The sequence below is a fragment of the Cydia pomonella genome, chromosome 18 (genome assembly GCF_033807575.1).
Source record: "Cydia pomonella isolate Wapato2018A chromosome 18, ilCydPomo1, whole genome shotgun sequence".
NCBI lineage: Eukaryota > Metazoa > Arthropoda > Insecta > Lepidoptera > Tortricidae > Cydia > Cydia pomonella.
Genome location: NC_084720.1, coordinates 17,428,943 through 17,444,655, shown reverse-complemented (window position 1 = coordinate 17,444,655; position 15,713 = coordinate 17,428,943). Strand labels below are relative to the sequence as shown.

At 40.4% G+C, this 15,713-nt stretch overlaps 1 protein-coding gene across 1 annotated transcript in view; it reads left to right on the top strand.

Moving 5' to 3' along the window:
- The window catches only part of LOC133527475 (iroquois-class homeodomain protein IRX-5-like), a 36,557-nt gene extending 26,679 nt beyond the window's left edge, over nt 1-9,878 (top strand). The window contains exons 2-8 of the mRNA XM_061864501.1: nt 1,245-1,340; nt 1,552-1,724; nt 2,193-2,363; nt 4,142-4,338; nt 5,315-5,498; nt 7,685-7,808; nt 9,191-9,878. Coding sequence (XP_061720485.1) covers nt 1,245-1,340; nt 1,552-1,724; nt 2,193-2,363; nt 4,142-4,338; nt 5,315-5,498; nt 7,685-7,801 — 938 coding nt within the window. The 3' untranslated portion in view covers nt 7,802-7,808; nt 9,191-9,878. The remainder of the gene's footprint in view (nt 1-1,244; nt 1,341-1,551; nt 1,725-2,192; nt 2,364-4,141; nt 4,339-5,314; nt 5,499-7,684; nt 7,809-9,190) is intronic.
- The last annotated feature ends 5,835 nt before the right edge of the window (nt 9,879-15,713 follow it).

Sequence of the window (15,713 nt, the reverse complement as noted above, 5' to 3'; positions counted from 1 at the left end):
TACATAGGCTACGGATACTGCTTACCATCAGGCGGGCCGTATGCTTGTTTGCCACCGACGTAGTATAAAAAAAAATTAAACCTGGGATAGGTTCTTTAGGTTGCTTCAGATGCCCGAAGGGTAAATTGTCCAGAAATAGGAGCCCCGCATGGTCGACCCAGTGAACATGACAAGGATTTTCACGTTTCACGATATGTCTAGGAATTTCACGATCTGTCTGATCTTACGATCGGCCGCTGACACATATAATTTTATAACGGAGCAAGAGATGATGCTTTCAATGACATACGCAACAATGAAATGGGCCAGCACACTCGTAAAACCCATTTTACGCACTACAAGTAAAACCACAGGAACCATGTAGTAAAGAATATGATTGATTGGTGTGTAAATGTAAGTTGTAAATAAACATAGGCTCGCCTTGACGCGAATAGAACCGATTTCCTCGGCCGCATCGCCATTCTTAAATCTATTTGTATCGCTATCGGCCTATTTTGGAGCATTTGGAGATTCAGTATTGTAGATTTGAGCTTTTTAAGCCGGATCCAGACGGGTGTGACGTGTAATGTAAGATTACGTGTAGGTAATATAGCGTCAACGAGTGGACGGCATTACGAGCGCCTTTATGTTTGCGATTAAATAGAAACCTACAGACGATGGATCAGGTACGAGCGTTACATGTAATTCTCGTAGTGTCGTCCACACGCAGAATTCCTGTTACATTACACGATGGATTACATTACACGTTACACCCGCTTGGACCCGGCTTTAGGTTACGTAGTCAACAAGGAACCTTTGAAGGGAACGTGCGTGGTTTGTAAATAATAGAGGGCAACAGGCCCTGTTTTTGGCGCACTGGTAATGTCAAATCAAGTTTAAGTTTCTAATTTTGGCCACAAGGTGGCAAACCTTCATATTTGAAGTAGAGGGCGATATCTGCTTATTATATATAGTTTATTTATCTGTCGGTCCGCTACATACCCTCGTGTTATATGATTATTTTTTTCAAATAGTATTCTCGTGCCCTGATCCGCTCCGACGTACGAGCGTATATATCTGAGATTAAGTTCAAAGGCGCCTGTAAAAAGCCAAATCCACGCTGGGCTAGAGTTGCACCTATTGCCGAAGCCTAAACCCTCTAGGAGGACGCTTATGCCTACTACTGATGATAAAAAAGACATCTAGTTAGTCAGTCATAAGTCCGTTACATAATTAACTGATATATTATGATTGTTTTGTTGCAGCTCGCGACCGTTTTCCCTCCACATCATCCACAGACGACAACGAGAGCGGCACCGACGGCGAGGCCGACCGCACGCGCCGCGCCAGCATTGTCCTAGGTAAGAACATACACTGGATTTAAGATTGGACTTGACTAGTTCGTCTTTCCTATAAGTCCCAGTGTAATGGGACAACTGAGACTTCATACTAAAATATAAAAATAGTTTATTCTGTTAAAGAATTGCTTACACAGTTGTAAGTGTTGGAATTTTGACCCATAGACGGTCGATATGCAACGGTTCTATGTAATGCTAAAATCTGTTTGTCCAGGTCAACCCGGCCCGCCGCCCGGCATCATCTCCGTTCGCAAGCGCCGCGGCAACCTGCCCAAACACTCCGTCAAGATCCTCAAGCGATGGCTGTACGATCACAGATACAACGCGTACCCGAGCGACGCGGAGAAACTTACTCTCAGTCAAGAAGCCAATCTCACTGTGCTCCAAGTAAGTTAATTATTCTCTTGTGGGACTCTCGATTTGACCCACGTGTCCAAACATTATGTCACGATCTTGAAGCAGGTGCTGTACGATCAAGGAAGATATAACGCGCACCCAAGCCTCGCCCTCTACCTCTACACAATGTGACGCTCTGCGTACTCGCATAACTTACAGCTTCAACAGCAAATCGTTCAACATCAGTCAGTGTACGCACTTTTTGATTTTTAAATTTGAACGAGGTATATAACAGTGCATAATATCCAGGATAATAAATAAATAAAATAAAATCATTTATTTCAGACCGATAAGTTCCATAACTTTTTTAGTAACAGTAAAAGAATTCTTACAGCCTCCGTTAGTACCAATTAACTTACATAAAACTAAATTAAAATGCAAAGTTTTACAGATTATGGAGAGTCCCTTTAATCTTAAAAAAAAAACTTTTTGGTCTCATGGTTTTTGTGTGCTTGTCAGGTATGCAACTGGTTCATAAACGCCCGCCGTCGCATCCTACCGGAAATGATAAGACGCGAGGGCCACGACCCTCTCCACTACACCATCTCACGCCGCGGCAAGAAGCAGCCAGGAACACCCACCGCCGGCTCCTCTGGACAACAGGTCGCTTGGGACACTGTCGAACTGGAGGTATGACTTGTTTAGACTGGTTCATATGCTAGGAATCGGATCCTTTCTACTCCACCATCTCACGCCGCGGCAAGAAGCAGCCAGGAACACCCACCGCCGGCTCCTCTGGACAACAGGTCGCTTGGGACACTGTCGAACTGGAGGTATGACTTGTTTAGACTGGTTCATATGCTAGGAATCGGATCCTTTCTACTCCACCATCTCACGCCGCGGCAAGAAGCAGCCAGGAACACCCACCGCCGGCTCCTCTGGACAACAGGTCGCTTGGGACACTGTCGAACTGGAGGTATGACTTGTTTAGACTGGTTCATATGCTAGGAATCGGATCCTTTCTACTCCACCATCTCACGCCGCTGCAAGAAGCAGCCAGGAACACCCACCGCCGGCTCCTCTGGACAACAGGTCGCTTGGGACACTGTGGAACTGGAGGTATGACTTGTTTAGACTGGTTCATATGCTAGGAATCGAATCCTTTCTACTCCACCATCTCACGCCGCTGCAAGAAGCAGCCAGGAACACCCACCGCCGGCTCCTCTGGACAACAGGTTGCTTGGGACACTGTCGAACTGGAGGTATAACTTGTTTAGACTGGTTCATATGCTAGGAATCGGATCCTTTCTACTCCACCATCTCACGCCGCTGCAAGAAGCAGCCAGGAACACCCACCGCCGGCTCCTCTGGACAATAGGTCGCTTGGAACACTGTCGAACTGGAGGTATGACTTGTTTAGACTGGTTCATATGCTTGGAATCAGATCCTCTCTACTACACCAACTCACGCCGCGTCAAGAAGCAGCCAGGAACACCCACCGCCGGCTCCTCTGGCCAACAAGCCACTTGGGACACTGTCAAACTGGAGGTGAGGACTCACTACTCTCACTAGAATACCCTCGGAAGTCCCCGTGTACTTGTACAAGTACAAATTAAATTTGAGTAGAACTCTTATAAAAGAATGTTCCAAATTGAAATGCACAAAAACTGCCTTACGAGGTTAAAGACTGGTTCATGATAAGACGAGGTGCGCTTGAATGACCTAAACACAGATTATACAGAGTTGATACGTGACTAATCTGTAAGACTGATACAGTACAACACAATACAAATACTCTTTATTGCACATCTCAATAAAAACAATAGAGAACGTAGAGGTAAACAACAGGGGGTCTTATCGCTAAAAAGCGATCTCTTCCAGACCTTTAGTTTAGGTAGCAGAAATCGATAAATTTACACTATGTTAGTCTTCTTCCTCGCGTTGTTCCGGCATTTTTGCCACGGCTCATGGGAGCCTGGGGTCCGCTTGACAACTTATCCCCAGAGTTGGCGTAGGCACTAGTTTTTACGAAAGCGACTGCCATATGACCTTCCAACCCACAGGGTAAACTAGACCTTATTGGGATTATTCCGGTTTCCTCACGATGTTTTCCTTCAACGAAAAGCGATTGATAAATGTCAATGATATTTCGTACATAAGTTCCTAAAAACTCATTGGTACGAGCCGGGGTTTGAACCCGCGACCTCCGAATTGAAAGTCGCACGCTCTTACCGCTAGGCCACCAGCGCTTTTTTACACAATGTTAGTATCGTAAAGCTTAAAACATCATCAATATTCTAGTATCTGTATCGAAACCCTCGTCAAAGTATCTTCATTCTGTGTGGTCGAACACCACACATTACATACAACACGCACATCAATTATGCAGAGGTTCATCGTCTGCATCCACTGGTTTCCCTTGTTTTCAAGTTTTCGGCAAATATAAAACAATATTTTTTACTCCACAGATCCAAAACGAGGGCGACCGCCGCGAAGGAGAGTACGCCGAAGGGGACGGACTTCTCGTGTACCGTAGTGACGGTGAACTGGGAGAAGAAGGCTATTCATCATCCGCTGTCAGCGAGGAGGAGGTCAAATACGACCCTTCAGTGTGGCAGAGCGTCATACGTTACGGACCGGAGGATGCTCATCCGGCTACTAGGGGGTAAGTTGGCTTGGTCAGCAAAGTTATATATGCATGGGTGCTAAGCTAATGGTTTTACGGACTGTATATTATAAATATATTAACCTTTTAAGATTTAATATTGACGACCGGTTTGGCCTAGTGGGTAGTGACCTTGCCTACGAAGCTGATGGCCCCGGGTTCAAATCCTGGTAAGGGCATTTATTCGTGTGATGAGCATGGATATTTGTTCCTGAGTCATGGGTGTTTTCTATGTATTTAAGTATTTATAAATATTTATATATTATATATATCGTTGTCTAAGTACCCTCAAGACAAGCCTTACTGAGCTTACTGTGGGACTTAGTCAATTTGTGTAATAATAATAATGGCCTATAATATTTATTTATTTATATGCTACGGATCTACTACGGACCTACTAGTAGCCTAGCGATGGTAAACTGGGGAAAGAAATTCATCATCCTCATCCATCGTTAGCGAGGAAGAGATCAAATATTACCCCTCGGTGTGGCAGAGCGCCATAAGTTACGGGCCGGAGGACGCTCACTCGGCCATTAGAGGGTGAGAATACTCTCAAAAAGCTACGTTGCGAACAAATAGTCTCGTGAAGTTATAAGATTTAGGTCCTCAGCACATGGAGCGTAAGCGTCTCGTAAAAATGTTAGGAGTACGAGATGCGTAGAGTTCTGCGTACGAAACGTCGCGTAAGCGTAATTGTTTTATAAGTTTTTTACGTCAGTATTACGCTACGACCGTCGTAATGACGACAGAAATCTCATACGCTACGCTACGACGACGACGCTTTGTGCGTGGAATTGTTTGAACTCGTTCCGCGCGCGTATTACGATACACGCGGTCGAGGAGCTTCGCGCGGTTACTTTCTCGCAAGGTGGCCCCTATTAACTATTCGTCGTCTATCGTCAGATAGGACCTTTTTTCGCCGAAGGGCACCTGTGAGTGCCCAATTAACTTTTGTCTTTTGTTTCGTTTCCGTCAGCACGGCGGCGGTAGTGACAGTGACGACATCAGAAGAGGAGGAGCAGGCGGCCGAGGCGGCGCGCGCGGGGGGCGGGGCGGGGGGCGGGGCCGGGGGAGGCGCGGGGGGCGGCGCCGGCGGCTGGCACCCGCAGCTCGCGCACCTGCCGCAGCTGCCGCACCCGCTGCGCACGCGCAGGCTGCAGGTAACACTTGCCCGGGACCACTACACGGCAAGCGCGCCATGCTGACGCCGACTGATTATTTTACCTACTTTATAGCGGTCGGCGCCAGCGTCAAGCCTGCACGCTCGGAGCGCGCCTTTTGTGGCTGAGACGTTACTTTCACTGATCTCGCTCGCGGCTACCAAGAAACTGACGTTTGAGCGGCGGCGAGCCTAATTAATGGCTTGCCATTCCGACTGCTGCCTAGGATACAAAACTGCTGCTTATAGAAAATGTATATGTAAAATCTACCATTTCATAGCCTTATCCATCATTTAAAACCTTCTCGTTTTGAACACATTTAAAACCGGATTTATCGCGAATTTATTGTGTTATCCGTGACCACGACCAATGAAACGTCGAAACGCTCAAAAGAAGAAAATTCCAAGTTCGAATCCTGGCAGGATCGCCATGTGATGTTGGGCGTTAATGACACAACCGATACGTTATAAGTAAGGTTTTATATTCTGGATAATTTCGCTCCGCGCGAAACTAAAACGCTCTCCGCGCGGATGGCTGCTCGCGCGCCGCGCACTCCAGCGAGCGTTTTAGTTTTGCGCGGAGCGCACGCGTCGGCACAATATAAAATAGTACAATCATGGCGACTCGCGATGTGGAAACGGGGCGAGTAATTGATGAAGTTCGTTTAAGGAAATGTTTGTGGAATGCCTCTAACCCCCTGTACAAAAACAGGGATGTAAAGAATAAAGCTTGGGAGGACATCGTTCTTTGAAAACATTAATGAAGAGAAAGAAATAAATCAAACACTCGCCACATTGGATTGTTCGCGTCTGTACTCCGAAGCGGTCAGCGCGATACTAAAAACGACTTGCGCGGACGATCCGCGCCGTCGGTCCGCGTGACACTAAAACCAGCCTATGACTGTGTTTAATTTGTAAGTTGATCCCAATCCAACAAAACTGGTTCCATCTCTTCGCAACCGACCGCATGAGGATCGGTTAAAGGACTTGACCACCCCTGAGCATTAATTAATAGAAACATACAAAATACTTACAGGACACTACAACGTACCCGCATTGAGTGATATTTTCACTCGGAATATGTGTGACAGGCTAAGAGGACATTCTCTGAAGCTGACACGGACGCAGAGTAGTAGCAACCCAAGCCGACACTTCCTGTTTAACCGCGTAGTGAAAGTGTGGAACAGTTTGCCCGAATCCGTAATCAGTGCACCCTCAGTGAACTCTTAAAAACAGGTATCAGCTATAAGCTGCTTACTTTAAAATCCAAGGTCTGCTTCTTTCTCCTCTTGATCGCATCGTCTTCGACATCCTCTGTAGTAAGACTGATCGAAGTGACTAGTAGTGATTGTAATATATTTATTACAATATGCTTTAAATGTGACGTTCTCAAGCAAAAGGCACATTGTAGCTTACCAAAACGACGAAATTTGCTCGTACATATCTTTATACGAATAACCTGTCAGTGCGTCCTTATGGCAAGCGACAATGTGGTACCTTTTGCTTGGGAACGTCACAAATGTGCTTTTTAGGGTTCCGTAGCCAAATGGCAAAAAACGGAACCCTTATGGGTTCGTCATGTCTGTCTGTCTGTCCGTCGGTATGTCACAGCCACTTTTTTCCGAAACTAAGAACTATACTGTTGAAACTTAGTAAGTAGATGTATTCTGTGAACCGCATTAAGATTTTCACACAAAAATAGGTTATTAGGTAGGGATAGGTCTTCAAAAATTATATTGAGGTTTCTAATATCATTTTTTTTTCTAAACTGAATAGTTTGCGCGAGAGACCCTTCCAAAGTGGTAAAATGTGTGCCCCCCGCCTAGTAACTTCTAAAATAAGAGAATGATAGAACTAAAAAAATATATGATGTACATTACCATGCAAACTTCCACCGAAAATTGGTTTGAACAAGATCTAGTAAGTAGTTTTTTTTATACGTCATAAATGGTACGGAACCCTTCATGGGCGAGTCCGACTCGCACTTGGCCGCTTTTTTATATATAATCCTCATAGATATGTAATGTGTCACGTGCAAAAAATTAATTGTATTATTGTACACACAGCTACAAAAGTGCATATCCACTTTATAAACGGAATAATTATTAAAGGGAGTATGCACTTTTGCAGTTCGCAGTACGTTACATAGTGAATGTCAAGTTACAATAACGGTTATTTTCATTCCAGGTGGTCCCCAGCTCTTCAGAGGGCGAGCGAGACAAGTTCAAGTGTCTGTATCTGCTGGTTGAGACAGCTGTCGCCGTCCGCCAGCGCGAGAAAGAGCAGGAAGAGGTGCCTGTCTAGTGCGCAGGTAATTTACACCTTATTCTATATACAATAAAGTCTAGGTTACAGCTCAGAGAACGAGACAGTGTGTTTATCTGCTGGTGGAGACGGCCGTTGCGGTCCACAAAGATACATTGATTGTGTCAGAAGTAAAACATTGTGCTTCGAAATTGACAGATAAACGAGATGGCGCTGTACAGCTCCATACATTTTGCATCCAAAGAATCAGTTTTGGATGTCAAACTAAGAGGCACGTTTTTTCTTAGACTATCTCTCTATTACAATGATTCTCTTTGCGAATGATTAGCAATTTAAAATGAGTAAGTAAGTAAATATTCTTTATTGCACCAACAATTATACATTTTACATACATGTAAAACTACAAATGAATTTTAAAGGAAAACAGAACCAGGTAACAATAGGCGGTCTTTTCGCTAAAAAGCAATCTCTTCCAGACAACCTTTAGGTAGCAGGAAATTTAGAACTCATACAAAAGTCAACAGGTAGTGCAAGTAGCTAAATATGGAGACTATTAAACACAAACACACATACTACTGAAAAATAATGAGAAAGAATGTACAAAAACCAAACCACGTGACTCACTCATTCCACGAACGAGATATAACTTTTCGTTTGTAGAATAGGGTATTTGACTGTATTTAAAATAAATTATTTCACACCATGCACGAAATAAAGCACCACAACATTAACCTTTTGACCGCCAAAGACGTCATATGACGCGCGCGGCTACAGCCCAATATCAACCTTCATGCGTACCGACAAGGTTCACGATTACGCGCCGCGTGCGATAGGCGTGGCGTTCAAAAGGTTAATAGATAAACGTACACTGTAGTTATTTTTAGTCACTATTTCTATTTTATAATTCGTATAGAACTATAAAGAGTAGGTGACTTAACCGTGACGTCATTTGCTAGTATTTCATATATATTGTGGCAAATCGTTTTGACAGTTCGCAAAAAGATACTGATTTGACTAGTAGTCAAATACCCTATTATATCATTGGCTGAGCTGCCGTACTACATAGTATTGTTTGTTTTTATTTTTTTTAAAGGTCCTACTCTTAAATAAATAAATAAATATTATAGGACATTATTACACAAATTGACCAAGTCCCACAGTAAGCTCAATAAGGCTTGTGTTGAGGGTACTTAGACAACGATATATATAATATATAAATACTTAAATACATAGAAAACACCCATGACTCAGGAACAAATATCCATGCTCATCTCACGAATAAATGCCCTGACCAGGATTTGAACCCGGGACCATCAGCTTCGTAGGCAGGGTCACTACCCACTAGGCCAAACCGGTCGTCAAAACTCTAAATGCAATAGAGCATAATAAAAACCTTTACATATTCTATTAAAAATATTTTTGTTACAGAAAACAAGAAATACATCACCGCTTCCGAGCGGTGGCAAGCGCAGTGCCGCTAAACGGAATTGTACCTTCTGGCTATTAACATAAGTACTATTTCACCTATTCCCGCCCATCCTATATAAACACTCGATAGAAATATATTACCTATCGAATTATCTCCAAACCGAGTGTTTTCACTATAATAATTAGTGATATGACTCTAAACGCATTGTTACTAAATTGTATTAGTGACAAATATAATTAAAATTTGTCAAATTACGAGTAGGAAGTCTATTGGAAATGTATGCGGTTATGCGATATACAGACGTAATAATTACGTTTAAAACTAAAAGTTCCATGTAGAATCCGCTAGCCCTATCGCCAAACTATTGAATTAATAAGACAATGGGGAGTATTACTGAAATGTTCTGCCGCCAGAGTGCAGCACTAGCACCTTTCGTAAACCATAGAGTACCTTATACATACTGTGCCTTCAACTGTTTTTGACAAGTTTTCACAGATAATAAAATATGACATTGATACATCAAGGCGGTTTGTTTACAAAGGGCCGGGAAACGCGGAAATCGAAATTTAGTTATTTGCCTCTTCATCGCTCGAATATGCAAGAGTGATAGAGAGGTTACATAACGAAATTTCTTGTTTCGCGGTAGACCCTCAGATTGTGATGGATTGTGGTAGTGGCGGCCCCTACGCAGAGTTTCGCGTAATATTCCCTATTAACTTGTTTTTTTTTTTATCGTATTAAGAGATCTAATACGAAGGCGTCCACAAACATCGGCATTTTTTACTATTCAATTGCCATAATGTGTATGAATCAGTCTGAATTAGACCAATCTGCTTTTAGCTCCATCTGTCGGTTTTAACAACAAATTGCTACGTCTGTACATCCCTTATATGCGGTTTCAAGTTGTGAAATACATAATGTATTCAGTAAAGGAGGCCAGAAAAGTGTCGTTATTATAGGGCGCATTTAATTAAATATAACGCCCTTTTTCTACCCTTAATTTCATCGGATTCATCATGGACAAGTAAAACAAAAAGACTGACATCATCTATACTGTGAGCTGTAGACCTCGCGAGAAGCTTAAAGAATGTAAAAATAAAAACTGTTTACTTTGTTGACTCATTATCAGAGTGAAGTCACATATTACTTATGTTAAAAATATTTTTTACTAAAAAAAACACAAATTCTCGAAGTCCCACGGTAAGTCAAGAAGGCTTGTGCTATGGGTCTCAGAATACTATATATATAGTATACATAGAAAACATCCATGACTCAGGAACAAATATCTGTGCTCAACAGACAATTAAATGCCCTTACCGGGATTCGAACCCAGGACCATCGGCTTCATAGGCAGGGTCACTAACCACTACGCCAGACCGGTCGTCAAATAATAGTACGGTCACGTCTGAAAATATCGATACGAAAAAGTGCCAAAAATATGTATACACGACTTTATTGCCCATATATTAAGGTAGTGTATACATATTTTTGGCACATTTTTCGTATCGATATTTTCAGACGTGACTTTTATTGTCAATTTATTAAAGGTTAAATATGACAAATCTGCGTGTCATCTACGAACTATATGCTTAATACAAAATTAACTTAACTTCCGTTCGATAGATGGCGCTGAATATGGGAGAAATATTACTTTGTTTAGACAATATCAGTTTTCTTGCTTTATTCGTCCATGTATTCAAGTAATATGGATCCAATTTAAAGATATATTTTCTTGACGAGGCTGCTTCTTTATAAATTAGCCAATGCACAAGTAGCTCAAAACGTATGTATGATCATATTGATAACAATAATATCGTATTTTATAAATTTATTAACACAAAGTTTTGTTGATATTGAAGTTAATAGATGGCGTTATGTATCCGCAAAAATTGAAAAATCTTGAAAAACACAAAGGTTCTTAGACCCTTTTTAGGGTTCCGTAGCCAAATGGCAAAAAACGGAACCCTTATAGATTCGTCATGTCCGTCTGTCTGTCCGATTCTGTCACAGCCACTTTTTTAACATGTGTTGCTATCCTTATTAACACCATAGCTGCATCTCTACCACATGGTACTAAAGTCGCTATCGTCAATAGATACGCCACTAGCTATGAAACGGAGAGAGTCTCAGCCAGTTTGTCTCACTCTAACATAAAGAGCCACGTGGTAAGATCATTAACCTTGACGGCATATTAGGGAGCTGCATGAATTGTAGATGGCAGCACAGAAGCCCCCTATTCATTGGGGCGAAGCATAATGTCATGTTTCCATTTTTAGATTTAAGCCACTAGATGGCAGGCTACTATGCGAAATAGAGCCAGCGTTTAGTGTAGGGGGCAGCACCTACTTAGAAGCGTGAATTATTCGCTCTTTCGATTCAGGTCACGAGATGTCAGACCCTCCAACACGCAGTCTCTATAATATTGGATTGGCGCATGGATAAAAAGCATACTAACGCCCTCTAGCGACTTTTGTATTTATCAAACATATACATATTAACAAAATAACATAAAGGAAAGATATGATAATGGTAACTAGCGGTAGTGGTTACTTAGGAGTGTATATGATATATACCCGAAATGTAACCGAAAGGTAGATGTATGTAAGTATAGTGGGATTCGTAAAACTACGGCTTTAAAATATTTGAAAACTATGCGAATAAACCATTTGAGTTATTGGTTATAAAGAAAAATGGTGTAAAAATTAAGAAATATTCATGCATCGAATTTAATCGTTTTTGTAGATGGCGCTCGTCGCTCGCACAGTCGCTATCAGATATATCGGAGCGGCCAAGGTACTCACAAATATCTGAACAAGAACTTTAACGCCTTGACAATAGAGGCGTGCTCAGATATTTGTTAGTGCCTTCGCCGCTCAGATATATCTGATGACGACTGTACAACGCCACCCATATCAGCTGATAAAATCGGGGCACGATTTTTTCTTTGACTTTACAACTGTTCTACAATCAATTTTTTTTTGAGAACTAAGTGTGCTTAAACCAAAGAGAATTGATTGTAATAGAGAGGTAAAGTCTAAGAAAAAACGTGCTCCTTATTTTCACATACAAACGTCAACTTTTGACAGTCAGAGTTACCGCAAAATGTATGGAGCTGTACAGCGCCATCTCGTTTACCTGTCAAATTCGAAGCACGAAATTGTCTTAGATTTTACACATCTTACTCAATGTATCTTTGGTTTAAACCGAGTTTCATTGATGGCAAAGATAAGAAATTGCATCTAATTTAAATGAAAGGAAGGCGTTTATTTGTGTTTGGTAAAAATAGCAGTTTTATATAAAACTGTACGACTAAGGTCCGACTTTTCAAATATTAGATAAAGTTATCTGTCAGAAAAATGTGACACTCTCTTTTTCTTATTGCATGTGAAAGAAAGGGAGCAAGCTATATATATCTGGCAGATATCTGATATTTGAAAAAACAGATCTAAAGGAAACAAGTTTATTGTAATTTTAGCGGTGAAAAGTTGCAGAGAAGTGCACATCCGCTTGTCAATATGTCTGTTAGAATTAAGTTTAGTTCAAGAGAAGTTTTAGTTTATTTCCTGACTTTAACATACAGCTTTATTTTATTTTAGTAAAATTCTACTTTAATACTGCTATAACGTTAGCCTAAGTTAGTCGCGCTTTTATCGTGTCATCGTGAACGTCACCTTATGACAACTATTTAACTGCGAGTGACAACACGATAGATGATAAGCGATTAACCATCATATAACCGGAGCCCAAATAAGTTAAATTTCCACGGAACCCTCAGTGGGCGAGTCTCGGACAACTTATAGTACATTACGATACAAGTGCGAGAAATAGGAAATTCGAAACGAGTGGCGATAAATTAAAACACGACCGAAGGGAGTGTTTTAAATCGACACGAGTTGCGAATTACCTATTCGCACATGTATCTTACAACGTTTTACAGTACATATGGCCCTTTAAATGTTCGACATAGTAACGTAATATGCTAATTTTCGCACTAGTGCGGTAAAGTAGCACCATATGTGCTGTAAATTGTATTTACAGTACATAGGATCCTACTTTACCGCCCTAGTGCAGTAACTAGCAATATACGTGCGTATGTCGAAAATTTAAAGGGCCACATGTACTGCAAAACGTTGTACAATACACATGCGAAAAGGTAATTCGCAATTGTATTGCAATGTACTATCATGTCTAATTTAACATAAACAAGCTTGGTCCAGTGTGGTTATTGTTTTTTCATTAACGGATGACAACGCTTTTAAAAATGGGCCGAAGAGATGACTTATATGTCGGAGTTTGGAATATATAGTCGTTATTTTTACTCACAATCGAGTACAGTCAAAAACAAGTCATTACTTGCATTCAGAGTCGAAAATTACCAAATTTGGTATTGACTGTATCTACATATATTTGGCCACAAAAATTGAATATGGGTTGTCTGTAGAGGTTTTCCATTTTATGAATATTATTTAAGATCTTTGACTTCGCATTAAATATTCGATGATTTTCTAATTTTTTTAATAGTCGCCGTTATATATGATAATATATCATAGCGATACATTAATATACGCAACATATCAAACTGACAAGGTTTTTTACATTGATATGGTCAGTTGTTTGTTGCCGATAGTAGAATATGACTTATTTTCACAGATCTTATTAAAATGGCATTGAATTATTATTACTACGTATACAACCGGCACAGAGAACCAGTAGTTTGCGCTATGAGTTGTTGCCGGCCGAGAACAAACTATAAATTAAATTAAAAATTAAATATCATTTATTTTCAGGCAACTATGGCCCATATATACATACCTTACAGACTAACATACATACAATAATAAAAATCTTAAAATATAAATATCATTTTGACGACTCAGTTTTCAGTTTTGTTGCGCCTAACTATGGAAGCGGAACGTAAATCTCGCGACCTAAACGCGTAAGCGCCTTCAATTTGGCGGCGCTTGCGACGTTTTGGTCGCGTGGTACAGGTTGCGATTGCCACAATTTAATTTTTTGGTATGAATTCTCTATACTTAGTAATAATAATCCAATGGAAAAAGGTAATATTTTCTTGCATCAAGTAATCGCTTTATTTAATTCAATGATTGATAAATATCAATATCACAGCCGATATGATTATCAGTCAAATTATTTCACAAGTCTAATTATTTTTAAGGTTACCTCGGAAGGTATTTCACTATTTAGTTGTTTAAAATTATATATAAATTACATGATATAAAGAATTGGAAGTGATGTATCTATGTAATTTATGCATCGTGATTTTTGGTGGTTTAACAGTGTTTTTGTACTGATAATATAAACAAGTATGATAGAAAACATCCCTGTATTTGGTGTAAAGTCGAACAATTGAACATGTAAGCATATCTTGTAGCCTGTTTCGTTTGGACCTTGAATGTAAATTAACCGTTTTCCAGGCATAGTACGATTTATCGACCACATAGGCGCCAATAGAATTTCAACTTAAGCATTTCGATTTAAGGTTCAGATTAAATGTTACTTTCGGGAAATGTGACTTATCTTCAAATTAATCATCAAAGCTGGATTTATTGGAATATATTTGAATTTTTTGGGAAAACCTTGTAGATTGGTGTGGCCTGTGAAAAGGGTTAAAAAAACCGGGGATTTTATCATGCGGCCAATAAGTTATTTCAAGATCCGAACGAAATAGACTATAAATATGTAAGTGTATCTAAGAATGTTTGACTTTAGTATGAAATACTGGTTTGTTGATTTGATAAGTTTGCTATTCGTTATCCAGATTTCATGATCGATAATTGATTATGTTCCTTATTTTAAGATTGTTTTTATATTTTTTAAATTCAAAAGAATAATGACTTATACTACTGTCAATGTGGAGAACACCGTCCATCAGGTAAGACTGTATACGAACCCTTTTCGACGCTTTTAACGCTTGGGGTTGTATACTTACGCCACTAGCAGAAGCACGAAGTACGTATACAAATACGATAGTTGTTCCCAACGGTTCCAAACTTTATGCCGGTCTTTCCCACATTGATCTTAATTAAAATTTATTCTGTTATAATGTTGAGATGTATTCCCGATATTAGTCTAGTCAATAGGCTTCTGTGATTGGTCCAATACTGGTGTGTAAACTAATTTCCGTATGGATCTCTTATGTGCAATAACAACTACACTAGGTTCGCGAATACATCTAAATAATACAGGAAAAACGATGATCACATTGTTTGATGATTGTTTTTGTTTTTATGGTCGGTCTTTAACCCTTTGCACGCCATCGTGTGCGGCGCGGAATCGTGAACCTTGTCGGAATGCACTGGTTGAAATTGGGTTATAGCCGCGCGTCAGTTCTAGCGTTGAAAAATAAGGGAAAATTTCCAGACGACTCGATTTTTTCAAGTTTCTTTCGTGAAAAACAATGCAAATTTCAGTTACAATACTTCCGAAAAAAACAGGTTTTATTTAAACTTCTGTATTTTTCCATATGAATTTAATTGGAAATTTAAACAGGAAGGTTAAGGT